The sequence below is a fragment of the Oncorhynchus kisutch genome, linkage group LG8, assembly GCF_002021735.2.
Source record: "Oncorhynchus kisutch isolate 150728-3 linkage group LG8, Okis_V2, whole genome shotgun sequence".
Taxonomy (NCBI): Eukaryota; Metazoa; Chordata; class Actinopteri; order Salmoniformes; family Salmonidae; genus Oncorhynchus; species Oncorhynchus kisutch.
The window spans coordinates 62,951,623-62,977,464 of record NC_034181.2 but is presented as its reverse complement, the minus strand read 5'-3'; the positions used below and the strand labels follow the sequence as shown (position 1 = coordinate 62,977,464).

The 25,842-nt window shown below is 47.2% G+C and overlaps 1 protein-coding gene across 1 annotated transcript in view; it reads left to right on the top strand.

The window, feature by feature from the left end:
- Positions 1–22,440, top strand: part of LOC109895272 (immunoglobulin superfamily DCC subclass member 3) — a 114,674-nt gene extending 92,234 nt beyond the window's left edge. Inside the window, exons 8-14 of the mRNA XM_031830815.1 lie at positions 4,919–5,166; positions 15,647–15,811; positions 16,167–16,355; positions 16,572–16,676; positions 16,996–17,131; positions 17,234–17,459; positions 21,225–22,440. Coding sequence (XP_031686675.1) covers positions 4,919–5,166; positions 15,647–15,811; positions 16,167–16,355; positions 16,572–16,676; positions 16,996–17,131; positions 17,234–17,459; positions 21,225–21,404 — 1,249 coding nt within the window. The 3' untranslated portion in view covers positions 21,405–22,440. The remainder of the gene's footprint in view (positions 1–4,918; positions 5,167–15,646; positions 15,812–16,166; positions 16,356–16,571; positions 16,677–16,995; positions 17,132–17,233; positions 17,460–21,224) is intronic.
- The last annotated feature ends 3,402 nt before the right edge of the window (positions 22,441–25,842 follow it).

The following is a 25,842-nucleotide window of genomic DNA, read 5'->3' as shown; positions in this document are numbered from 1 at the left end:
AGCCTACCCTAGCCCCAGCCTAGTGAGCCTACCACATCCCAGTGAGCCTACCCTAGCCCCAGCCCAGTGAGCCCACCATAGCCTCAGCCTATTAAGCCTACCCTAGTCCCAGCCCCAGCCCAGTGAGCCTACCCTAGCCCCAGCCCAGTGAGCCTACCCTAGCCCCAGCCCAGTGAGCCTACCCCAGCCCCAGCCCAGTGAGCCTACCCCAGCCCCAGCCCAGTGAGCCTACCCTAGCCCCATCCCAAGTGCAGTGAGCCTACCCTAGCCCCATCCCCAGTCCAGTGAGCCTACCCTAGCCCCATCCCCAGTCCAGTGAGCCTACCCTAGCCCCATCCCCAGTCCAGTGAGCCTACCCTAGCCCCAGTCCAGTGAGCCTACCCTAGCCCCATCCCCAGTCCAGTGAGCCTACCCTAGCCCCAGTCCAGTGAGCCTACCCTAGCCCCAGCCCCAGTCCAGTGAGCCTACCCTAGCCCCAGCCCCAGTCCAGTGAGCCTACCCTAGCCCCATCCCCAGTCCAGTGAGCCTACCCTAGCCCCATCCCCAGCCCAGTGAGCCTATCCTAGCCCCATCCCCAGTCCAGTGAGCCTACCCTAGCCCCAGTCCAGTGAGCCTACCCTAGCCCCATCCCCAGTCCAGTGAGCCTACCCTAGCCCTAGTCCAGTGAGCCTACCCTAGCCCCAATCCAGTGAGCCTACCCTAGCCCCATCCCAGTCCAGTGAGCCTACCCTAGCCCCATCCCCAGTCCAGTGAGCCTACCCTAGCCCCATCCCAGTCCAGTGAGCCTACCCTAGCCCCATCCCCAGTCCAGTCAGCCTACCCTAGCCCCATCCCCAGTGCAGTGAGCCTACCCAGTTCCAGCCCCCTCACCCAGACTGTGGGGATCCATCAATCGGTGAAGTGGCTTTGAACTGATGAGTAAATGATGCTGTCAACCTGCCGGTCTGTCATGACAGCAAGGCCAGGCAGATGGCCCAAACACAGATCTTTTCTTCCCCACTCACACACGCACTCTGCCCAAAACACTGACTGACGCTCTCTCTTTCTGCTTCTAAGATGCTCTCTCTCTCTCTCTCTTCATCTTTTACCCCTTTATCAGGAATGCTTTTCTCTCTCACTCGCTCTCTTTCCGGGAGCTCTTTCTCTCAGTTTCTCTCTCGCTCTCTCTTCAAAGCCTTTGTGCGTTGGTTGTCCTCCTGTGTGATGCCATTGTTCCTCTGACTGCAGTAGCTATAGATTCTTTCTTCCTCCAGTCAAAGACTCTCTGTGGGATCTGTCAGATGATGGGCACAAACCCAGAGAGCAGCCGCATCCGGTTCCTCAGTCTGCCTGCCTGCCCAGTGGTTTGTAGTCGGAGCTGCTGAAGAGAGTTCAGCACAGGAGTCACGTTATAAGTCTGGTCTCAGACACATCCACCCTCAAAGCAAAAGGTCTCTGGGAAGAGAGGCAGGAATTTCACTAGCTGAGTGCTCAACTCTGTTCTCTTATATGGTTGTGGGATTTTCTAGCAACAACACTGATTCTAGTAAAAATGTCAATTCAAATGAAATTCAATGACATTTTATTTGTCGCGTACACATATTTTGTAGCGAAATGCGTATGTTCCTAGCTTCAACAGTGCAGAAATACCTAACAATACAAAACAACACAGGCAAATTCAAAAAATGAAAAGAAAGGAATTAAGAAATATATAAATAATAGAACAAGCAATGTCGGCGTCTGGAATCTAAATATATATGTACAGTGTGATGGTGTCTATAGACATTATGGGCAGTATATGAATAGAACATTAGTGTACAGCAGTAGTTATATGAGCCTTGATTAGAATACAGTATATACATATGAAGAGGGTTAAACAGTATGTAAACATTAGATTCTGAAAACACTTATCTGTACCTTTGTTTGTCCTAAACAATTGTGGTGCTGAAATTCATACTTTCATTATTTTTTTTAAATAGCGAATACAGCTACCTACCTTTCCCTCATTGCTTGTACTATGTAAGTCGAGATTCAATTGGGTCCGTGCAATCCGGGATCCTTGGGATGTAAATGTCTCTAATGTCCGGTAAATTCAAATGTTGCCGGTCAAATGTCCGGCGCCCCCTTTTGGAGAAGGAGAAGGAAGATGTGCCTCAGGAGGGTTTTGACTAGAAAGCATACAGCTTGTGTCAGATTTGACTTTTCGTAGCAGGTTAGGAGAACTTACGCAGCAGGTTAGGAGAATTAGGTTCACATGGGGAAAAGGGGTAGGGTGAGCTAAAATTCAAAAAAATGCATTCTTTCTAGCCATGACCCATCAGGAGAGTGAAACTAGACAGGCCCGGTGAGATTGATTCCACCTGGCAGACTGGACCAACCTATCCTCTTTGGAATAATGGCCCTCTCTGTCTGTCTCTCTCTCTCTCTCTCTCTCTCTTTGTCTCTCTCTCTCTTTGTCTCTCTCTCTCTCTTTGTCTCTCTCTTTCAATCTCTCTCTCTCCACTGAAACCAGTGGACCACTGAAGCCGCTCATTCATATACCATCAATTATTAAAAGGTAATCGAATGATCCACTCATCATGATCCACTCATCATACAGTATAATGTTCATTGAACTGTAAGACCAAAACCAGTCCCCTCCACCCCTTCACTTGTGAAACGTCAGGTATATAAAGTCACTGTCCTTTACTTCTGTAATTAAACTGGACTAAATTCTCTTTCCTCATGGTTTCTCATATAGTACAATAATATGAGTCATAATACCCATAAAACCTAGCGGTCAAACAGGGAAATGGTTCCAATCGTTTTTCCACCATTAGTTTTTCCCATAGGGGATTTTAAAATAAGGGCCGTGTTTCATGCAAGCTTGCCCTGGAGTGATGTTTTGATAAACGTGCAAACCTCTATTTACCCCCAATAAATTAAATGCGAATTAGCTGCTAATGTGGCTATCATAAAGAACTGCAAATGCCATGATGATCTGGACGAGACTGACAAATCGAGCCAAGGTAAGAATCTCTGGATTAACTATCTAATGTTAGCAAAATGTAGTAATTAATAAATTGGCTGTGTTTTTTTTAATTGACCTGTTAGCAAACATGCCAGATAGAGATGGCGTGCAGGATCTTGCCGGGATTTGTAATCTTGCATGCTGTCTACTTTGATGCTAATTTCATGTTCAAATCTGAGAGCTGAATATATTGATAAAAGTCACCTTGTCCGAGAGAGATTGACATGGTTATCAAAATGTCATGCCAGGGTAAGCCTACACGAAACACAGCCCTTATTTAAAGTGTTTCTAACATCCCCTATGGGAAAAACTATTGGAACCATTTCCTTGTTTGACCGCTAGGTTTTATGGGTATTATGACACCTCCACTGTGGGGTTCTATTGTGAGGAGTACAGTATCGGCATTTCCATTTAAGTCAGTTTCATCTAGTCGGCTCAGGGATTCAAACCAGCGACCTTAAAGGTACACTATGATCTTGTCCTTATGCTCATGTTGTGTGTCCCTTCAGTCTTGACAACGACTTTGAATCGGAAAACCCGATAGAACACCCACAGGTCTCAGAGACCACACGCCTACAGCATGAACAAACTGGTCCCTGACTCCTGGACTTCCATGTTTCAGAGAGGTGCCCTGGAAAGGTGGTGAAGACAGATGTGGCCCATCTGTCTGTGGGGACACCACCAGCCCGTTTAAACAGCTGCCGACATATCTAAGTCAACTGGAGTCAGACAGACAATGATATGGAGAGAGGAGATAGATTGAAGTTCGCGTCTGAGGCCTTTCTGCAGAATAGCAGACCTAATCTGCAGGCACAATGTGAGAAATGCATAAGGCATAAAAATACAAATAAATTAAATTCTCCATTTATTTGCAACAGTCATTGATCTTACACTCCCACCTTGAAGCTTTTCAAAAACGCACTCCTCACACTAGCTGTCAGTGTCTATCCCCAAAAAAATGCAAGATGCTGGAGGGCTTCATTTCCATATTATGCTCCTCTGTGTTAAATCTTTTATTTTCTCATCCCCTCAGGATTAAGAGGAGAAGAGCGGATGATTATGTATTCAACTCTAATAATTCACCCCCTATGCCCTCCACCCCTCACACACCATCAACCCATCCTACACACACACACGCACACACACCCCATCAAGCCATCTTCCAGCAGCGGCAGATAGAGGGAGGAAGGAGGGATTGGAAGAGAGGCAGAGGGGAAGAAGGGTGGAGCGAGAAAAATTGAAAACGGGGGGAGTTCGGTGTGCGCCCCCACCTCCATCCCACCCTCAAGTAACGAGGGAGGGAGGGAGGTAAAGAGGGAAAAGGGAGGAGGATTAGCATTTTCCTTCTTGGCAGATACAGTAAGGCACCATTCACATCTACACACACACACACACACACACACACACACACAATCCTACTGTACACAGACAGTGTTTGTTTCTGTTTTGATTGTTGTGTTTATTACCTGTCGTATTACGATGCCACATCCAGCAGGTTCATTCTGTAGTGACAGTGTATCTGCTCAGGACTGACACAAACAGGAACCGGCTAACAAAAATGCCCTACCACTGCTCTACTGTAAATAAGACTTTGATTCAGATGCTACACAGAAGGATTTCATACAGTATTCTATTGTTTGCTTGACTGCCCGCTGTGAGAGTTTTTAAACAAAGCCCTTGTCAGCTTCTGCCGGCTTTGTTTTGCTCAGAAAATGCCACCGCACGCACAATACAGTCATCTTTGAAATCAATAATCATCTCTGAGAGCTTCCTGTTTGCTTTCTCTGCACTACCCAATAATATCCTAATCCTTCTCGCTGCAAACCAGAGACTCACGTCTTTCCTGTGTCTACTTTCCTCCCTCCTCTTTTACCCCTCCTTCTTCCCTCCTCCTCGGCCTCCTCTTCCTCCCCCCTCTTCTTCCTCAAGCACGCTGACCATCTATGGCATCAGTCAGGAGGACGAAGCCATCTACCAGTGCATCGCTGAGAACAGCGCTGGCTCCACCCAGGCCAGTGCCCGCCTCACCGTGCTGTGGGCAGACGGCCTGCCAGGGATGCCCAGTGTGGTGCGGGCCGAGGCCCTCTCACCCAACGCCATCCAGGTGTCCTGGAAGGAGTCTGCCCAGGACACTCAGGAGATCATCGGCTACGTGCTCCACATCCGCAGGACCACAGGTTCGTGGGTAACACCGTCTCTAACACACCACTGGAACACACAGTACAGCTCTGCCTCAGGTGAACTGGTTCACTATGGGGAGATGTTATCCAGTCAGTACATGCTCTACCGTCTAGCTGTCACCTGCTCACATGCATTAGCTCTCTACGTGACTTATGTTATTTTACTGAGGTTAATGGGATGGCTGTCCTCAGCGTGTGGTAGAGATGATACAGAACAGTAGGGAGTGTGGTATCTACAGTAGGTTGAGTGGTCTGTGTGTTATGGAACGGTGGGTGTAGACTGTATGGGGCACCAGGTGGCTGTGCTGGGGAGGGGAGGCTGGCTCCCCCAGGGCTGACTACAGCTTCTCTTCCAGAGTTACCCCTCCTCTAGCTCCTCTTCCCTTGTGCCCTTTCTGAGAAAGGAGAAAGCGGAAGGGAGGGAGGGAAGGAAGGAGGGAGCTAAAAAGGAGAAGGAGATAGCAGGGGAGAGGAAAAAGAAAAGAGGTAGAGGTAGAGAATGAAAAAACAGGAGACAGCAGGAGAGAGGAGAGAGCAGTAGACAGACAGCAAGAGAGAGGAGGGAGGATAGAGCAGTAGACAGAGCAGGAGGGAGGAGAGAGCAGTAGACAGACAGCAGGAGAGAGGAGGGAGAAGAGAGCAGTAGACAGACAGCAGGAGAGAGGAGGGAGGAGAGAGCAGTAGACAGACAGCAGGAGGGAGGAGAGAGCAGTAGACAGACAGCAGGAGAGAGGAGGGAGAAGAGAGCAGTAGACAGACAGCAGGAGAGAGGAGGGAGGAGAGAGCAGTAGACAGACAGCAGGAGGGAGGAGAGAGCAGTAGACAGACAGCAGGAGAGAGGAGGGAGGATAGAGCAGTAGACAGAGCAGGAGGGAGGAGAGAGCAGTAGACAGAGCAGGAGAGAGGAGAGAGCAGTAGACAGACAGCAGGAGAGAGGAGGGAGGATAGAGCAGTAGACAGAGCAGGAGGGAGGATAGAGCAGTAGACAGAGCAGGAGGGAGGAGAGAGCAGTAGACAGACAGCAGGAGAGAGGAGGGAGAAGAGAGCAGTAGACAGACAGCAGGAGAGAGGAGGGAGGAGAGAGCAGTAGACAGACAGCAGGAGAGAGGAGAGAGCAGTAGACAGACAGCAAGAGAGGAGGGAGGATAGAGCAGTAGACAGAGCAGGAGGGAGGATAGAGCAGTAGACAGAGCAGGAGGGAGGAGAGAGCAGTAGACAGACAGCAGGAGAGAGGAGGGAGAAAGAGAGCAGTAGACAGACAGCAGGAGAGAGGAGGGAGGAGAGAGCAGTAGACAGACAGCAGGAGAGAGGAGAGAGCAGTAGACAGACAGCAAGAGAGGAGGGAGGATAGAGCAGTAGACAGGGTAGGAGGGAGGATAGAGCAGTAGACAGAGCAGGAGGGAGGAGAGAGCAGTAGACAGACAGCAGGAGAGAGGAGGGAGAAGAGAGCAGTAGACAGACAGCAGGAGAGAGGAGGGAGGAGAGAGCAGTAGACAGACAGCAGGAGAGAGGAGAGAGCAGTAGACAGACAGCAAGAGAGGAGGGAGGATAGAGCAGTAGACAGAGCAGGAGGGAGGAGAGAGCAGTAGACAGAGCAGGAGAGAGGAGAGAGCAGTAGACAGACAGCAAGAGAGAGGAGGGAGGATAGAGCAGTAGACAGACAGCAGGAGAGAGGAGAGAGCAGTAGACAGACAGCAAGAGAGGAGGGAGGATAGAGCAGTAGACAGAGCAGGAGGGAGGAGAGAGCAGTAGACAGACAGCAAGAGAGAGGAGGAAGAGAAGAGAGCAGTAACAGACAGCAGGAGAGAGGAGGGAGGAGGAGAGCAGTAGACAGACAGCAGGAGGGAGGAGAGAGCAGTAGACAGACGGCAGGAGAGAGGAGGGAGGAAAGAGCAGTAGACAGACAGCAGGAGGGAGGAGAGAGCAGTAGACAGACAGCAGGAGAGAGGAGGGAGAAGAGAGCAGTAGACAGACAGCAGGAGAGAGGGGGGAGGAGAGAGCAGTAGACAGACAGCAGGAGAGAGGACGAGAGCAGTAGACAGACAGCAAGAGAGGAGGGAGGATAGAGCAGTAGACAGGGCAGGAGGGAGGATAGAGCAGTAGACAGAGCAGGAGGGAGGAGAGAGCAGTAGACAGACAGCAAGAGAGAGGAGGGAGAAGAGAGCAGTAGACAGACAGCAGGAGAGAGGAGGGAGGAGAGAGCAGTAGACAGACAGCAGGAGAGAGGAGAGAGCAGTAGACAGACAGCAAGAGAGAGGAGGGAGGATAGAGCAGTAGACAGACAGCAGGAGAGAGGAGAGAGCAGTAGACAGACAGCAAGAGAGGAGGGAGGATAGAGCAGTAGACAGAGCAGGGAGGGAGGAGAGAGCAGTAGACAGACAGCAAGAGAGAGGAGGGAGAAGAGAGCAGTAACAGACAGCAGGAGAGAGGAGGGAGGAAGAGAGCAGTAGACAGACAGCAGGAGGGAGGAGGAGAGCAGTAGACAGACAGCAGGAGGGAGGAGAGAGCAGTAGACAGACAGCAGGAGAGAGGAGGGAGGAAAAGAGCAGTAGACAGACAGCAGGAGGGAGGAGGGAGGAGAGAGCAGTAGACAGACAGCAGGAGGGAGGAGGGAGGAGAGAGCAGTAGACATACAGCAGGAGGGAGGAGAAAGCAGTAGACAGACAGCAGGAGAGAGGAGAGAGCAGTAGACAGACAGCAGGAGAGAGAGGAGGGCGGAGAGAGCCGTAGACAGACAGCAGGAGAGAGGAGGGAGAAGAGAGCAGTAGACAGACAGCAGGAGAGAGGAGGGAGGAGAGAGCAGTAGACAGACAGCAGGAGGGAGGAGAGAGCAGTAGACAGACAGCAGGAGAGAGGAGGGAGGATAGAGCAGTAGACAGAGCAGGAGGGAGGAGAGAGCAGTAGACAGAGCAGGAGAGAGGAGAGAGCAGTAGACAGACAGCAGGAGAGAGGAGGGAGGATAGAGCAGTAGACAGAGCAGGAGGGAGGATAGAGCAGTAGACAGAGCAGGAGGGAGGAGAGAGCAGTAGACAGACAGCAGGAGAGAGGAGGGAGAAGAGAGCAGTAGACAGACAGCAGGAGAGAGGAGGGAGGAGAGAGCAGTAGACAGACAGCAGGAGAGAGGAGAGAGCAGTAGACAGACAGCAAGAGAGGAGGGAGGATAGAGCAGTAGACAGACAGCAGGAGGGAGGATAGAGCAGTAGACAGAGCAGGAGGGAGGAGGAGAGCAGTAGACAGACAGCAGGAGAGAGGAGGGAGAAGAGAGCAGTAGACAGACAGCAGGAGAGAGGAGGGAGAAGAGAGCAGTAGACAGACAGCAGGAGAGAGGAGAGAGCAGTAGACAGACAGCAGGAGAGAGGAGAGAGCAGTAGACAGACAGCAAGAGAGGAGGGAGGATAGAGCAGTAGACAGAGCAGGAGGGAGGAGAGAGCAGTAGACAGACAGCAAGAGAGAGGAGGGAGGATAGAGCAGTAGACAGACAGCAGGAGAGAGAGGAGAGAGCAGTAGACAGACAGCAAGAGAGGAGGGAGGATAGAGCAGTAGACAGAGCAGGAGGGAGGAGAGAGCAGTAGACAGAGCAGGAGGGAGGAGAGAGCAGTAGACAGACAGCAGGAGAGAGGAGGGAGAAGAGAGCAGTAGACAGACAGCAGGAGAGAGGAGGAGGAGAGAGCAGTAGACAGACAGCAGGAGAGAGGAGAGAGCAGTAGACAGACAGCAAGAGAGGAGGGAGGATAGAGCAGTAGACAGAGCAGGAGGGAGGAGAGAGCAGTAGACAGAGCAGGAGAGAGGAGAGAGCAGTAGACAGATAGCAAGAGAGAGGAGGGAGGATAGAGCAGTAGACAGACAGCAGGAGAGAGGAGAGAGCAGTAGACAGACAGCAAGAGAGGAGGGAGGATAGAGCAGTAGACAGAGCAGGAGGGAGGATAGAGCAGTAGACAGAGCAGGAGGGAGGAGAGAGCAGTAGACAGACAGCAGGAGAGAGGAGGGAGAAGAGAGCAGTAGACAGACAGCAGGAGAGAGGAGGGAGGAGAGAGCAGTAGACAGACAGCAGGAGAGAGAGGAGAGAGCAGTAGACAGACAGCAAGAGAGGAGGGAGGATAGAGCAGTAGACAGGGCAGGAGGGAGGATAGAGCAGTAGACAGAGCAGGATGGAGGAGAGAGCAGTAGACAGACAGCAGGAGAGAGGAGGGAGAAGAGAGCAGTAGACAGACAGCAGGAGAGAGGAGGGAGGAGAGAGCAGTAGACAGACAGCAGGAGAGAGGAGGAGAGCAGTAGACAGACAGCAAGAGAGGAGGGAGGATAGAGCAGTAGACAGAGCAGGAGGGAGGAGAGAGCAGTAGACAGAGCAGGAGAGAGGAGAGAGCAGTAGACAGACAGCAAGAGAGAGGAGGGAGGATAGAGCAGTAGACAGACAGCAGGAGAGAGGAGAGAGCAGTAGACAGAGCAGGAGGGAGGAGAGAGCAGTAGGCAGACAGCAAGAGAGAGGAGGGAGAAGAGAGCAGTAACAGACAGCAGGAGAGAGGAGGGAGGAGAGAGCAGTAGACAGACAGCAGGAGGGAGGAGAGAGCAGTAGACAGACAGCAGGAGAGAGGAGGGAGGAAAGAGCAGTAGACAGACAGGAGGAGGGAGGAGAGAGCAGTAGACAGACAGCAGGAGGGAGGAGGGAGGAGAGAGCAGTAGACATACAGCAGGAGGGAGGAGAAAGCAGTAGACAGACAGCAGGAGAGAGGAGGGAGGAGAGAGCAGTAGACAGACAGCAGGAGGGAGGAGAGAGCAGTAGACAGACAGCAGGAGAGAGGAGGGAGAAGAGAGCAGTAGACAGACAGCAGGAGAGAGGAGGGAGGAGAGAGCAGTAGACAGACAGCAGGAGAGAGGAGGAGGGAGGAGAGAGCAGTAGACAGACAGCAGGAGAGAGGAGAGAGCAGTAGACAGACAGCAGGAGAGAGGTTGGAGGAAAGAGCAGTAGACAGACAGCAGGAGGGAGGAGGGAGGAGAGAGCAGTAGACAGACAGCAGGAGGGAGGAGAGAGCAATAGACATACAGCAGGAGGGAGGAGAGAGCAGTAGACAGACAGCAGGAGGGAGGAGAAAGCAGTAGACAGACAGCAGGAGAGAGGAGAGAGCAGAAGACAGACAGCAGGAGAGAGGAGAGAGCAGTAGACAGACAGCAGGAGAGAGGAGGGAGGATAGAGCAGTAGACAGAGCAGGAGGGAGGAGAGAGCAGTAGACAGACAGCAAGAGAGAGGAGGGAGAAGAGAGCAGTAACAGACAGCAGGAGAGAGGAGGGAGGAGAGAGCAGTAGACAGACAGCAGGAGGGAGGAGAGAGCAGTAGACAGACAGCAGGAGAGAGGAGGGAGGAAAGAGCAGTAGACAGACAGCAGGAGGGAGGAGGGAGGAGAGAGCAGTAGACAGACAGCAGGAGGGAGGAGGGAGGAGAGAGCAGTAGACATACAGCAGGAGGGAGGAGAAAGCAGTAGACAGACAGCAGGAGAGAGGAGAGAGCAGTAGACAGACAGCAGGAGAGAGGAGGGAGGAGAGAGCCGTAGACAGACAGCAGGAGGGAGGAGAAAGCAGTAGACAGACAGAAGGAGAGAGGAGGGAGGAGAGAGCAGTAGACAGACAGCAGGAGGGAGGAGAAAGCAGTAGACAGACAGCAGGAGAGAGGAGGGAGGAGAGAGCAGTAGACAGACAGCAGGAGGGAGGAGAGAGCAGTAGACAGACAACAGGAGAGAGGAGGGAGGAGAGAGCAGTAGACAGACAGCAGGAGGGAGGAGAGAGCAGTAGACAGACAGCAGGAGAGAGGAGGGAGAAGAGAGCAGATGACAGACAGCAGGAGAGAGGAGGGAGGAGAGAGCAGTAGACAGACAGCAGGAGAGAGGAGGAGGGAGGAGAGAGCAGTAGACAGACAGCAGGAGAGAGGAGAGAGCAGTAGACAGACAGCAGGAGAGAGGTTGGAGGAAAGAGCAGTAGACAGACAGCAGGAGGGAGGAGGGAGGAGAGAGCAGTAGACAGACAGCAGGAGGGAGGAGAGAGCAATAGACATACAGCAGGAGGGAGGAGAGAGCAGTAGACAGACAGCAGGAGGGAGGAGAAAGCAGTAGACAGACAGCAGGAGAGAGGAGAGAGCAGTAGACAGACAGCAGGAGAGAGGAGAGAGCAGTAGACAGACAGCAAGAGAGAGGAGGGAGGAGAGAGCAGTAGACAGACAGCAGGAGGGAGGAGAGAGCAGTAGACAGACAGCAGGAGAGAGGAGGGAGAAGAGAGCAGTAGACAGACAGCAGGAGAGAGGAGGGAGGAGAGAGCAGTAGACAGACAGCAGGAGAGAGGAGGAGGGAGGAGAGAGCAGTAGACAGACAGCAGGAGAGAGGAGGAGAGCAGTAGACAGACAGCAGGAGACAGGAGAGAGCAGTAGACAGACAGCAGGAGGGAGGAGAGAGGAGAGAGCAGTAGACAGACAGCAGGAGAGAGGAGAGAGCAGTAGACAGACAGCAGGAGAGAGGAGGGAGGAGAGAGCAGTAGACAGACAGCAGGAGAGAGGAGAGAGCAGTAGACAGACAGCAGGAGAGAGGAGGGAGGAGAGAGCAGTAGACAGACAGCAGGAGGGAGGAGAGAGCAGTAGACAGACAGCAGGAGAGAGGAGGGAGAAGAGAGCAGTAGACAGACAGCAGGAGAGAGGAGGGAGGAGAGAGCAGTAGACAGACAGCAGGAGGGAGGAGAGAGCAGTAGACAGACAGCAGGAGAGAGGAGGGAGGAAAGAGCAGTAGACAGACAGCAGGAGGGAGGAGAGAGCAGTAGACAGACAGCAGGAGGGAGGAGGGAGGAGAGAGCAGTAGACAGACAGCAGGAGAGAGGAGAGAGCAGTGAGGAGGTATGGTAACAGAACACCTGTTTCTCCAGCAACACTAGGTTGGATGGACGCTCTGCCATCCCCATCCTTCATGTAGAGGAGACATAAAAGTGGCTTTTAATTGATAATTGAATGAGACTAAATGTTATGCTGGCATGTCAATGTTTATTTGCTGGGGGTGTGTGGCAATCGTGTGTTTGTGTGTGTGTTTGTGTGTGTGTGAGTGTGCATGCTGACGTGTGTATCTGTATGGGTGTATCTGTATGGGTGTGTGTGGTTGCGTGCTGACATGTGTGTATCTGTATGGGTGTGTGTGGTTGCGTGCTGACATGTGTGTATCTGTATGGGTGTGTGTGCAGCGGTGACAGAGTACGTCACCCAGACACAGCTGCTGCTCTCTCCTCTGTAGTACTATCAGATGTATAATTGAAGGCCCCAGGGGCTAGCCTATAGGAACTGCTTTAATGACCTACTAAAGACAGGCTGCCCCAATGGGCTGAGGGCTGGAGGTAGATAGTGGTTATGGGTGAGGAACTTGACTTAAGGGCCATAACGCACTGTAACCCCCTCCCCCTACACCCCCCTTCTCTCTTCAAATTTAACAAGCACTCACCTAGAGCCACCCCCTCGATTCACACAGCTCTGTTGTTCACAGTCACAGCCCCTATTACCAAATGATGCAATCCTGACAGTACACTCTAAAACAAAATCAAATTGTTTCAACTAATTATTGTTGAGTAACTAGTTCCACCGCCTTTTTTGGTTTACTAACATTTTTGGTCCAAGTATTACTGTAGCTTCACCTTGACAAAATGCAGGCAAAACTTCAGTCAACTTAAAATGATGTGTTTGCTCAAATTGTGTCATTTATTCATTCAAGTAAAAAGTGTTCTTTTTAACCTAATAAATGGCTGTCGAACTAGTTACACACAAAGTGAATTTAACATATCACATTTCCAAGTTAGACGTTGTGCATGTTAATTTATACAGTATTTCAACATGCTCACAACTCACAACCTCTTGGTTCACAGCAGTCCAAGTCTCCTGCTACACCACCACGTCTTTGTCTATGACTGCTTTCACCTCTACTGCTACACTTTGCACTTCAAAGTAAATCTCAGCTCTGTTAAAAGTACTGTGTACTCAAGAAAAACTATTTGATATATTATAGTGATTAAGCAGTAATATTAAAACAGAGTAATATACTATACAGAAAAACCTAACATTGTAAAATAAGTCAATCAAATCAATGATTGGAGACTAACTGGACTTTCTGATAATTGTCACCGGCACGGTGGCATAGCAGGGGGTTTGTTCAAATCCCATGTGAGGACATGTTGAATAATGATTCATGTATAAATGCATGATGAAAAGCACTATGGGTGTGCCAGTTGCTTGGCCAATTGTTTTTAGTTAAGATGCCCAAATAATAATGTACAGCTGAATGAACAACTGAGACAAGTTGAGCAAACATGTCATTTTGACATTTACTGCATTTTTGCCAAAGTTTTCTCAAGTTTTCTCAAGTTTTCTCAAGTTTTGGGACAACACATTTTTGTTGTTGTTCAGGTAACACTTGGACCGAGAAGTTGAGTAAATGGCTGTGGAAAAAGTCTGTGTCCGTAAAATGTATATAGTATGTATAAGTTGGAAGTAGGAGCCTAAGTGTTGTTGTCTATTAGTTTACTCCAATTAGGGGAGGGGCGGTAGGTTTAGGAAAATATATATGTATATGGTATATATGTGTACAGTTAAAGTCGGAGGTTTACATACACATAGGTTGGAGTCATTAAAACTTGTTTTTCAACCACTCCACAAATTTCTTGTTAACAAGCTATAGATTTGGTAAGTCGGTTAGGACATCTATTTTGTGCATGACACAAGTAATTTTTCCAACAATTACAGACAGATTATTTCACTTATAATTCACTGTATCACAATTCCAGTGGGTCAGAAGATTACATACACTAAGGTGACTGTGCCTTTAAACGGCTTGGAAAATTCCAGAAAATTATGTCATGGCTTTAGAAGCTTCTAATGGGCTAATTGACATCATTTGAGTCAATTGGAGGTGTACCTGTAGGTGTATTACAAGGCCTACCTTCAAACTCAGTGTCTCTTTGCTTGACATCATGGGAAAATCAAAGGAAATCAGCCAAGACCTCAGAAAAAAAATGTGGACCTCCACAAGTCTGGTTCATCCTTGGGAGCAATTTCCAAATGCCTGAAGGTACCACGTTCATCTGTACAAACAATAGTATGCAAGTATAAACACCATGGGACCACGCAGCCAACATACCGCTCAGGAAGGAGACGCATTCTGTCTCCTAGAGATGAACATACTTTGGTGAGCAAAGTGCAAATCAATCCCAGAACAACAGCAAAGGACCTTGTGAAGATGCTGGAAGAAACAGGTACAAAAGTATCTATATCCACAGTAACACGAGTCCTATATCGATATAACCTGAAAGGCCGCTCGTCAAGGAAGAAACCACTGCTCCAAAACCGCCATAAAAAAGCCAGACTACAGTTTGCAACGAACTGCACATGGGGAGAAAGATCGTACTTTTTGTAGAAATGTCCTCTGGTCTGATGAAACAAAAATAGAACTGTTTGGTCATAATGACCATCGTTATGTTTGGAGGAAAAGGGGGAGGCTTGCAAGCTGAAGAACACCATCCCAACCGTGAAGCACGGGGGTGGCAGCATCATGTTGTGGGGGTGCGTTGCTGCAGGAGGGACTGGTGCACTTCACAAAATACATGGCATCATGAGGAAAGACAATTATGTGGACATATTGAAGCAACATCTCAAGACGTCAGTCAGGAAGTTAAAGCTTGGTCCCAAATGGGTCTTCCAAATGGACAATGACCCCAAGCATACTTCCAAAGTTGTGGCAAAATGTCTTAATGGCAACAAAGTCAAGGTATTGGAGTGGCCATCACAAAGCCCTGACCTCAATCCTATAAAAAAAATGTGGGCAGAACTGAAAAAGAGTGTGCCAGCAAGGAAGCCTACAAACCTGACTCAGTTACACCAGCTCTGACAGGAGGAATGGGCCAAAATTCACCCAACTTACTGTGGGAAGCTTGTGGAAGGGTACCCCAAACGTTTGACCCAAGTTAAACAATTTAAAGGCAATGCTACCAAATAGTAATTGAGTGTATGTAAACTTCTGACCCACTGAGAATGTGATGAATTAAATAAAAGCTGAAATAAATCATTCTCTCTACTATTATTCTGACATTTCACATTTTTTAAATAAAGTGGTGATCCTAACTGACCTAAAACAGGGAATTTTTACTGGGATTAAATGTCAGGAATTGTGAAAAGCTGAGTTTAAAATGTATTTGGCTAAGATGTATGTAAACATCCGACTTCAACTGTAAATATTACTAATATTATGTATAAATATTTAAAATACTATAATATTTTCTTTTATATAATATATATATATATATATATATATATATATGGGGGATTGGAAATAATTACATTGATGGAAGCCACAATCTATCTCCAGTATTAATGTTGATCTACCCCCTAAAAACACGTGGTGGAAGCAGTTCTTTTTCTACAGTGTACAAAAAGCAGTTAAATTAAACCATCTCTTTCTCCCTCCCCCTTCAGACCCTGTGGAGATGGAGTACCAGGAAGCCGTCAGTAAGGTGACTCTACAGCAGGTCGTGGGTGATCTGGAGCCCTCCACCGGCTACACCTTCTATGTGAAGGCCTACACGTCCCGCGGAGCCAGCAAGCCCTCCGAGAGCGCCACCGAGAGCACGCTGGGTGAAGGTGTGCCTTGGGAACGTACAGACTTACACACATACACACACACACTTGCACAAACACAAACACACACACACACACACACACATATAAACGCTCACTTAACTGGTGGTAATTACTTGGACCAAAAAAGTTTTTTATGAGTTGTTTATTGTAAAGGTTCTGTAACACACCTACAGGAGTCTGTAGTACTGTAGCCACATACCTGACTGAGATATACTGAGAAAGTACTAAAGACCTGTTTTATAGACTAAAACATGGTTGACTTAACAAGCCTGACGGCTTTAGTTTAATATATCATCTAAGTTATTTTTGTTATGTGGATGTTTAGTGGATTCTAACACCACTGTGTGTGTTTCAGTGCCAGCACCCCCGTCACTGTTCATTAAATTGGTGAACAGCAGTGTGGTGCAGGCCGTGTGGGAGCCATCCTCTAAGATGGGCCAACATGAGGGCTTCAGGCTGTACTACAGGAGGGTCCACACCCCCCTCTTCACCGGACCACTCACCTTCACCCGCAACGTCACCCAGTACAACATCTCCCAGCTGGGTGAGACAGGGGGACATGGGCTGGGGGCTAGGGGCTGGGGGCTGGGGGAAAGGATGATCCATGGAGATGTGTTGAAAGGGTTGTTACACGGTCAATGTGTTTAACGTGATGCCTTGAGTGATTGTACATTGAAAGCCAACTCTATTCACATAGCTATATGTTTCAACTGATCTCTCTCTCTCTCTCTCTCTCTCTCTCTGTTCCTCCTCTCCTCAGATCCAACCCTGGTGTATGAGATTAAGGTTCTGGCCTTCAACCAACACGGAGATGGCAACGCCACCATGCGCTTCGTCTCACTGAAGGAGGCTGTGGAGAAATCAGGTGACTTCCTGCTGACCGCACACACAAACACAAACACCCATGCAGACCAGGGCTCACACCTCCTGTAATCTTTTCAGAGCAGCGTTGAAGAGGCCTCATGCAGGCTGCTGTTGTGTGTTTACAGCTCTCCGATTGACTGGATCACTCCATGCTGCCACAGCATTGGTAGTCTGGCTAGCAGCACTAGATTAGGTTGTGGGTGTACTGTACAGTATGACAGCTCTGTGCTGTGGGCTTTGTTTCTCTGTGTGTATGTGTGTGTCACTGTGCTGCGTGGCATTGCAGTTGTCCTTACTGGGCCGTGTGTGTGTGTCTACAGTGCTGAACACCCCCTGTGACTGTGTGAAAGATGAACAGAGCAAGACCTCTACAACCGGAATCATCATCGGCATCCATATAGGAGTCACCTGCATCGTATTCTGCATGCTCTTCCTCATGTTCAGCTACAGGGGGAGGTGAGTATTGGTGCAACAACAAGGGGACTATGTGTGTCTGTGTGGGCTTGATCCTGGCATGAGGCCTGACGGTGGGTTTTTGTGTGAATTGTGTTCCTCCAGGTTGATGACGTGTAAGACAGTGCAGGCCACCCCCCAGGCCGGGCGTAACATTGCCCTGGAGTTGTCCTCCACCTCCCAGGGGGCCCTGGCCTTAAACGGGGTGAGCAGATCAGGCATGGAAGGGAACGGCAGCCTTGCTGGGAAGAGCAGGGGAGACAGTAACGAGCTGGAGAGACTCTTCTCAGGCCCGTCCCACTGTGGAGACCTAGCAGACAGTTCACGCATGGTGAGTAGAGGGCCTGACACCAAGTAGTCAACTGAAATCAAGTCATAAGAGTTCAATTTATCCAAGTCTAGAATGATGCAATGGGCTAGATTTACATTAGATTTACGTTAGATTTACATTAGATTTACGTTAGATTTACATTAGATTTACATTAGATTTACGTTAGATTTACATTAGATTTGCATTAGATTTACGTTAGATTTACATTAGATTTACATTAGATTTACGTTAGATTTACGTTAGATTTACATTAGATTTACATTAGATTTACATTAGATTTACGTTAGATTTACGCTAGATTTACGTTAGATTGGCCATTTTCTACAGTTGAAGTCGGATGTTTACATAAGCCTTAGAAAAATACATTTAAACTCAGTTTTTCACAATTCCTGACATTTAATCCTAGTAAAAATTCCCTGTCTTAGGTCAGTTAGGATCACCACTTTATTTTAAGAATGTGAAATGTCAGAATAATAGTAGAGAGAATTATTTATTTCATCGTATATTTCTTTCATCACATTCCCAGTGGGTCAGAAGTTAACATGCACTCAACTAGTATTTGGTAGCATTGCCTTTAAATTATTTAACTTGGGTCAAACGTTTCGGGTAGCCTTCCACAAGCTTCCCACAATAAGTTGGGTGAATTATGGCCCATTCCTCCTGACAGAGCTGGTGTAACTGAGTCAGGTTTGTAGGCCTCCTTACTCGCACATGCTTTTTCAATTCTGCCCACAAATATTCTATCAGATTGAGGTCAGGGCTTTGTGATGGCCACTCCAATACGTGACTTTGTAGCACTTAAGACGTTTTGCTACAACTTTGGAAGTATGCTTGGAGTCATTGTCCATTTGGAAGACCCATTTGCGACCAAGCTTTAACTTCCTGACTGATGTCTTGAGATGTTGCTTCAATATGTCCAATCCAAGTCAACAAACAGATCACTGACCATCTCGAATCCCACCATACCTTCTCCGCTGTGCAATCTGGTTTCCGAGCCGGTCACGGGTGCACCTCAGCCACGCTCAAGGTACTAAACGATATCATAACCGCCATCAATAAAAGACAGTACTGTGCAGCCGTCTTCATCGACCTGGCCAAGGCTTTCGACTCTGTCAATCACCATATTCTTATCGGCAGACTCAGTAGCCTCGGTTTTTCTAATGACTGCCTTCCCTGGTTCACCAACTACTTTGCAGACAGAGTTCAGTGTGTCAAATCGGAGGACATGTTGTCCGGTCCTCTGGCAGTCTCTATGGGGGTGCCACAGGGTTCAATTCTCGGGCCGACTCTTTTCTCTGTATATATCAATGATGTTGCTCTTGCTGCGGGCGATTCCCTGATCCACCTCTACGCAGACGACACCATTCTGTATACTTCTGGCCCTTGCTTGGACACTGTGCTATCTAACCTCCAAATGAACTTCACTGCCATACAACACACCTTCCGTGGCCTCCAACTGCTCTTAAACGCTAGTAAAACCAAATGCATGCTTTTCAACCGTTCGCTGCCTGCACCCACACGCCCGACCTAGAATATGTGGACATCTATAAGTACCTAGGTGTCTGGCTAGACTGTAAACTCTCCTTCCAGAATCATATCAAACTAGTCCAATCTAAAATCAAATCTAGTCGGCTTTCTATTCCGCAACAAAGCCTCCTTCACTCACGCCGCCACACTTACCCTAGTAAAACTGACTATCCTACCGATCCTCGACTTCGGCGATGTCATCTACAAAATAGCTTCCAATACTCTACTCAGCAAACTGGATGCAGTTTATCACAGTGCCATCCGTTTTGTTACTAAAGCACCTTATACCACCCACCACTGCGACTTGTATGCTCTAGTCGGCTGGCCCTCGCTACATATTCATCGCCAGACCCACTGGCTCCAGGTCATCTACAAGTCCATGCTAGGTAAAGCTCCACCTTATCTCAGTTCACTGGTCATGATGGCAACACCCACCCGTAGCACGCGCTCCAGCAAGTGTATCTCACTGATCATCCCTAAAGCCAACACCTCATTTGGCCGCCTTTCCAGTTCTCTGCTGCCAGTGACTGGAACAAATTGTAAAAATCGCTGAAGTTGGAGACTTTTATCTCCCTCACCAACTTCAAACATCTGCTATCTGAGCAGCTAACCGATCGCTGCAGTTGTACATAGTCCATCGGTAAATAGCCCACCCAATTTACCTACCTCATCCCCATACTGTTTTTATTTATTTACTTTTCTGCTCTTTTGCACACCAGTATCTCTACCTGCACATGACCATCTGATCATTTATCACTCCAATGTTAATCTGCATAATTGTATTTATTCGCCTACCTCCTCATGCCTTTAACACAATGTATATAGACTCTTTTTTTTGTTATTCTACTGTGTTACTGACTTGTTTATTGTTTACTCCATGTGTAACTCTGTGTTGTTGTCTGTTCACACTGCTTTATCTTGGCCAGGTCACAGTTGTAAATGAGAACTTGTTCTCAACTAGCCTACCTGGTTAAATAAAGGTGTTTTCAACTAGCCTACCTGGTTAAATAAAGGTGTTTTCAACTAGCCTACCTGGTTAAATAAAGGTGTTTTCAACTAGCCTACCTGGTTAAATAAAGGTGTTTTCAACTAGCCTACCTGGTTAAATAAAGGTGTTTTCAACTAGCCTACCTGGTTAAATAAAGGTGTTTTCAACTAGCCTACCTGGTTAAATAAAGGTGAAATAAAAAATATAAAAAATAAATGTCCACATAATTGTCTTCCCTCATGATGCCATCTATTTTGTGAAGTGCACCAGTCCCTCCTGCAGCAAAGCACCCCCACAACATTTTGCTGCCACCCCCATGCTTCACGGTTGGGATGGTGTTCTTCAGCTTGCAAGCCTCCCCCTTTTTCCTCCAAACATAACAATGGTCATTATGGCCAAACAGTTCTATTTTTGTTTCATCAGACCAGAGGACATTTCTCCAAAAAGTACGATCTTTATCCCCATGTGCAGTTGCAAACCGTAGTTTGGCTTTTTTATGGTGGTTTTGGAGCAGTGGCTTCTTCCTTGCTGAGCGGCCTTTCAGGTTATGTCGATTTTTGACTTGTTTTACTGTGGATATAGATACTTTAATACCTGTTTCTTCCAGCATCTTCTCAAGGTCCTTTGCTGTTGTTCTGGGATTGATTTGCACTTTTCGCACCAAAGTACGCCTATCAGAAGCTTCTAAAGCCATAACATCATTTTCTGGAATTTTCCAAGCTGTTTTAAGGCGCAGTCAACTTAGTGTATGTAAACTTTGGACCCACTGGAATTGTGATACAGTGAACTATAAGTGAAATAATCTGTCTGTAAACAATTGTTGGAAAATTATTTGTGTCATACACAAAGTAGATGTCCTAACTGACTTGCCAAAACTATAGTTTGTTAACAAGAAATGTGTATAGTGGTTGGAAAACGAGTTTTAATGACTCCAACCTAAGTGCATGGAAACTTCTGACTTCAACTGTAAATTCCCATATTGAAGCTGGAATCGTTAATTGGTGAAACTGCAACGGCCGTTAACGATATTACAACAACAACATAGTTACTGTAAACAACTAACACAGTTTTTTCCCCCTGGCATCATTGCACAGGCGGTAGAACAGAACAATTTGTACTGCAATTTTTTTCCAGCACAACGCTCCTCACCTCGTCAACAAAACAATAACAACGCCAGTGGGCGGACAGCGGCTCTGTTTCCCCTACTACTCATTCCATCTTTAACTACATTACTGTGTGTGTGTTTCCAGTTGGATAGATCCCTGGTGTCCTGTGCGCTGAACGAGACCCAGTTGTCCACTCTGCCGCTGGTTGACTTCAGCCTTGTGGTGGAGGGGGACAGAGAGACGCAGTTCCAGAGGCCTCCAGCAGAGGGCCGGGCGGCCAGTGACAGGGCTGCTGCCGGGGTCACCCAGCAGAACCAGACCTGATAGAAGCATGAACGTCAAGTCTGTGACACGGTCACAGTGTCACCTCAGACTCGTATCACACTCAGGTCGACCGAAGTATTTCTTTTCCTATTAGTTTTTCTTTGTGCAAAGAATTGTATTATTGGTAAGTTAAATAAGTCGCCTCTGGAAAAGTTATAGGGTCTTGGACTTGTCCCCGGCCTAGGTTTTTGGTGCGCTTTTGTGATGGACAGCTAGGTTTTAGCTTTGGCAGGTGAATGATGTGTTCTTGTTTTGTTTTTTAACTTCCTTCATTTTCTGGTTGCCGGCAGCACACAGAATAGATATCCAGAATGTCTTTGTTATACACTCATCATTTTATCTCAGAGTCGAATATGTTTTTATTCCTCTACTATCTCACAAAATGGTTCTAAGTTATTGGTCTTATTTCTACTATTTCTTTCAATGTCAAAGACTGCTGCCTCCTCTCAGCCTAGCAAGGATTCCACAAACGCATCCAACAAAGACTTAAGGCCTTCTTCCAGTGATTTCATATATTCTCTGTCTCAGGACTTTTCTTTTCAGTGATATCAATGTTTTTTTTATTAGTTCTCGGCCTTCATACAGGTTCTTAACTTGGCTCTGTGAACCTTAGGATTCAACAAAAACCTACCTCAGCCGGAATGAATGTGACGTGGGAAACCTTTTGGATCCGTCTTTTCCCCCTGCGTTCAGTTACTTTTACATGTAGAGCGATCGGTTCGTAAAACACGAGAACAGGTGCCACGCTACCTCAGATGTCAAGAACCGCCGCTCTCCCGCTTGTCGAAGCGAGGGAAAAAAAGAAGAAAAAAAATCAAACGGAAAGCACTTCAAAACGCTGAAGTCCACGTTCTACCTCAAGATAACAATGTTGTAGTTGTTCTTTCTTTCATAATGAAACATGTACTTCTGTTGTGAGAGCTCCTGGCTTCCCTCTGTCGATGAATTGCTGTTTGTGGATATGTCAGTACCTCATGCAAGTTGACAGATGATATTGTTGTATGAATTCTACTTGTAAAAGACATTTTTCATAGTTTTCCATCGTGTTTGCGTGAGATATTTTCTCTTTGTTTTATTTGAATCTTAGTTGCTTCTGTTGATTGAAAAGACTGTTAGCGATGCACTGCACTGCCACTAATCATTTCAGGACAATTTTACTGCTATGTGAGAACTGCTGCAGATATTCCATTGGGCAGGTGAGGTTTTAGTTACATTTACACTTGATTGAGACATACATCATATGTGTATTTATGAATGATTGCAGGATGGAATTGTGCGTGCGTGCGTGCGTGTGTGTGTGTGTGTGTGTGTGTGTGTGTGTGTGGGTGGGTGTGTGTGTGTGTGTGTGTGTGTGTGTGTGTGTGTGTGTGTGTGTGTGTGTGTGTGTGTGTGTGTGTGTGTGTGTGTGTGTGTGTGTGTGTGTGTGTGTGTGTGTGTGTGTGTGTGTGTGTGCGCGCGGTATATGTGGTATATGTGATGGATGTATTTAGATAAATAAGCACAAATGTATCAAAATGTCATTGTAGGCATTGACAACCAGAAATATTAATGTATCTGATATGATCCCAGGTAATTGGCTTTTCAATTGGCAATAGTGTTGTTCTAATCTGATTTTTTGGGCTCTGCCTGTCACTCACTCCGAGCTGTGGCACAGTGCACTCCTCTTGTTATAGTTCATCAATTCAAATCAATTGTCTTCTGTCGTAATAGCCAAGCCTGTCCATCCCAGATCCCTCACTCCACCCCTCCTCCACACTGGCAAATGAAAGTGCTTCAGGAAAACCTTTATCACAGTGCTGCATGCAAATCCAGAGGGAGATGGTTTAACAGGTGGACCACAGGTATTAACTCACAGGTCTGAGTTCAGTGTGCTCATGCTGTCATCTTCCTGAGCAAACACACAGTCAACTTGATGTTATTAGACTTGGATCTGATCCAGGGTCAGATCTGGGAGTACCACCACCACTGCTCCACCTGTTCCTCCAGAACCATGCTCTCTGGAGCTGGAGCTTCCCTGAGACAGAGCCAACCTGAGCCAGGCCAGTACTCTTACGGTAGCCTGGGTTAGGGCCGCTGTCCGACGGACACCCTGTCTTCTCCCTGGCTCTCTCTACTGTAGAGATAGATCACATTTGAACTCTCACGTAATGGCCTATAGCAGTATTACTCTGGTAACCTACCTCAACTCCGACACGACCGTCCTGCTCTCAGGTTGCTCCCTCTCACACTCTGACCGAAACTTCTATATGTACATAAATATAGACCACACACACGTAATGACACACACACTCCTAGGGAAGGGAGGATGTCTTCAGGGCCTTGTGGTAGTGCAGTTGTGTGACAGAAAAACGTTATGCTTAGCTTTTGTGGATGTGAATGTATCACAATTGTTTTTATTACATTTTTGTTGTATTAGAAGCTTTTACGTTTTTGTTTTTTCACTCAGCCTTGAATGTCTTTGAACATGTGTCTGTTATAGACTAATAAACGAGGACATCAAACACTCACTGCAAACTGTAGTACAGCTACTCACTGCAAACTGTAGTACAGCTACTCAGTATAAACTGTAGTACAGCTACTCACTGCAGACTGTAGTACAGCTACTCAGTATAAACTGTAGTACAGCTACTCAGTATAAACTGTAGTACAGCTACTCACTGCAGACTGTAGTACAGCTACTCAGTATAAACTGTAGTACAGCTACTCAGTATAAACTGTAGTACAGCTACTCACTGCAGACTGTAGTACAGCTACTCACTGCAGACTGTAGTACAGCTACTCAGTATAAACTGTAGTACAGCTACTCAGTATAAACTGTAGTACAGCTACTCAGTATAAACTGTAGTACTGCTACTCAGTATAAACTGTAGTACAGCTACTCAGTATAAACTGTAGTACAGCTACTCACTGCAGACTGTAGTACAGCTACTCAGTATAAACTAGTACAGCTACTCAGTATAAACTGTAGTACAGCTACTCAGTATAAACTGTAGTACAGCTACTCAGTATAAACTGTAGTACAGCTACTCAGTATAAACTGTAGTACGGCTACTCAGTATAAACTGTAGTACGGCTACTATTTTACTCCCAGAACCCTCCTCACAGATGATGTGCAGCAACAGGTGTTGCAACAGGTGTTTGTAAATCCAGATAATGAACAGTCACCAGTTCTCACCCCTGATTTATTGCAAGGGGTTTCTGCAGTTATCAGACTCAAATTGTGTTAATACATGGAGTAACTCTATTAGATATGAAATACTGTAACCTTGATATAAAACATCTCCTGTAAAGGCACACACATATTCTTACCTTCCTAGGCCGCAGTCATCGATTGAATTGTAGTAATTTGTTGCTCCAATATGTTTGAGTTAGATCGTTTAGAGCAGCCAGTGCTCTCATCCCTTTTGTAGTTGGCTGATTAGAGGAAGTGTGTGCAGCGCTTGGTCCATTCTAGATTTGACATGGTAACGACACAAGCCTGAAACGGACTGCTTAAATAAATGGGACGCCTGTGTTAAAGCCGGTGCCGTAGAACTGTGTTTCTGTTAGACGATCTATTGTACAGTTGTAATGCACATTTACATTCCAGAGACTGTGTGTCAGTGTGTGCTCCTCCGGCAGAGGGTTTTTATTGTACGATGCAGTAGAAGTCGTTGTTGTTAATGCTTTGCATTGTTGCCGAAAACGTGGAACCAGAACTCGCCTGCAGTAATTCTGTACGTTGTGTTTGGTTGTTTCTTCACCGTGCGTTTCTTTTATTGTCTCGCGGGTCTTCATTTCTTGTATTGTTATTGTACATGATGGTAGATTTACATTGCAAGTCTTAGTAAACCATAACGATAGTTGTCAAACTAGCAGAAAGAAATGCCTCAGAAATGTTACACGTGTATTTATGAACTGTTGATGTAATGTTCTCTCATGTGCGTCTTTAAAAACGTAAAAGATGCTTGTGAGGAGGGCTCTCTCCAGAAGAAACCAGAGGTACTTTTTCTTAGTAATTTACGGTTAATTTCCGATGCTGGAAATTGCCCACATCTCATCCCTGATTTGACAGGTTTTAGTGCCACACAGAGCACAACTTATTTACCCTTCACCCAGAATGCCGAGCTGTAAATTGAGGCATCATGTTTACATGATTGATATGATCATGATTCTCCCAGTGCTTTACACTCCTATAGATCAATGTTAAGAGCTGCCCTCTGTGATCAACTGCTGAAGCTGCTCTAGTCTATTCTGACTTATTACCACTCCATTGGCTGGTGAGATGAGATTCTCCCGCTATCTATTCTCAGCCCTGCTTCGTCCTCTCGTGAGATTCCTGTCCGTTGAGTGTGTTTCTCTGGACAAAGAGAGAGTGGGCTGACAGTGCTCAGGGAACGTCTATCTAATCCTTATGTTGTATTCGTCACAGCAGAACACGGACTGGGCGCTCCACTAT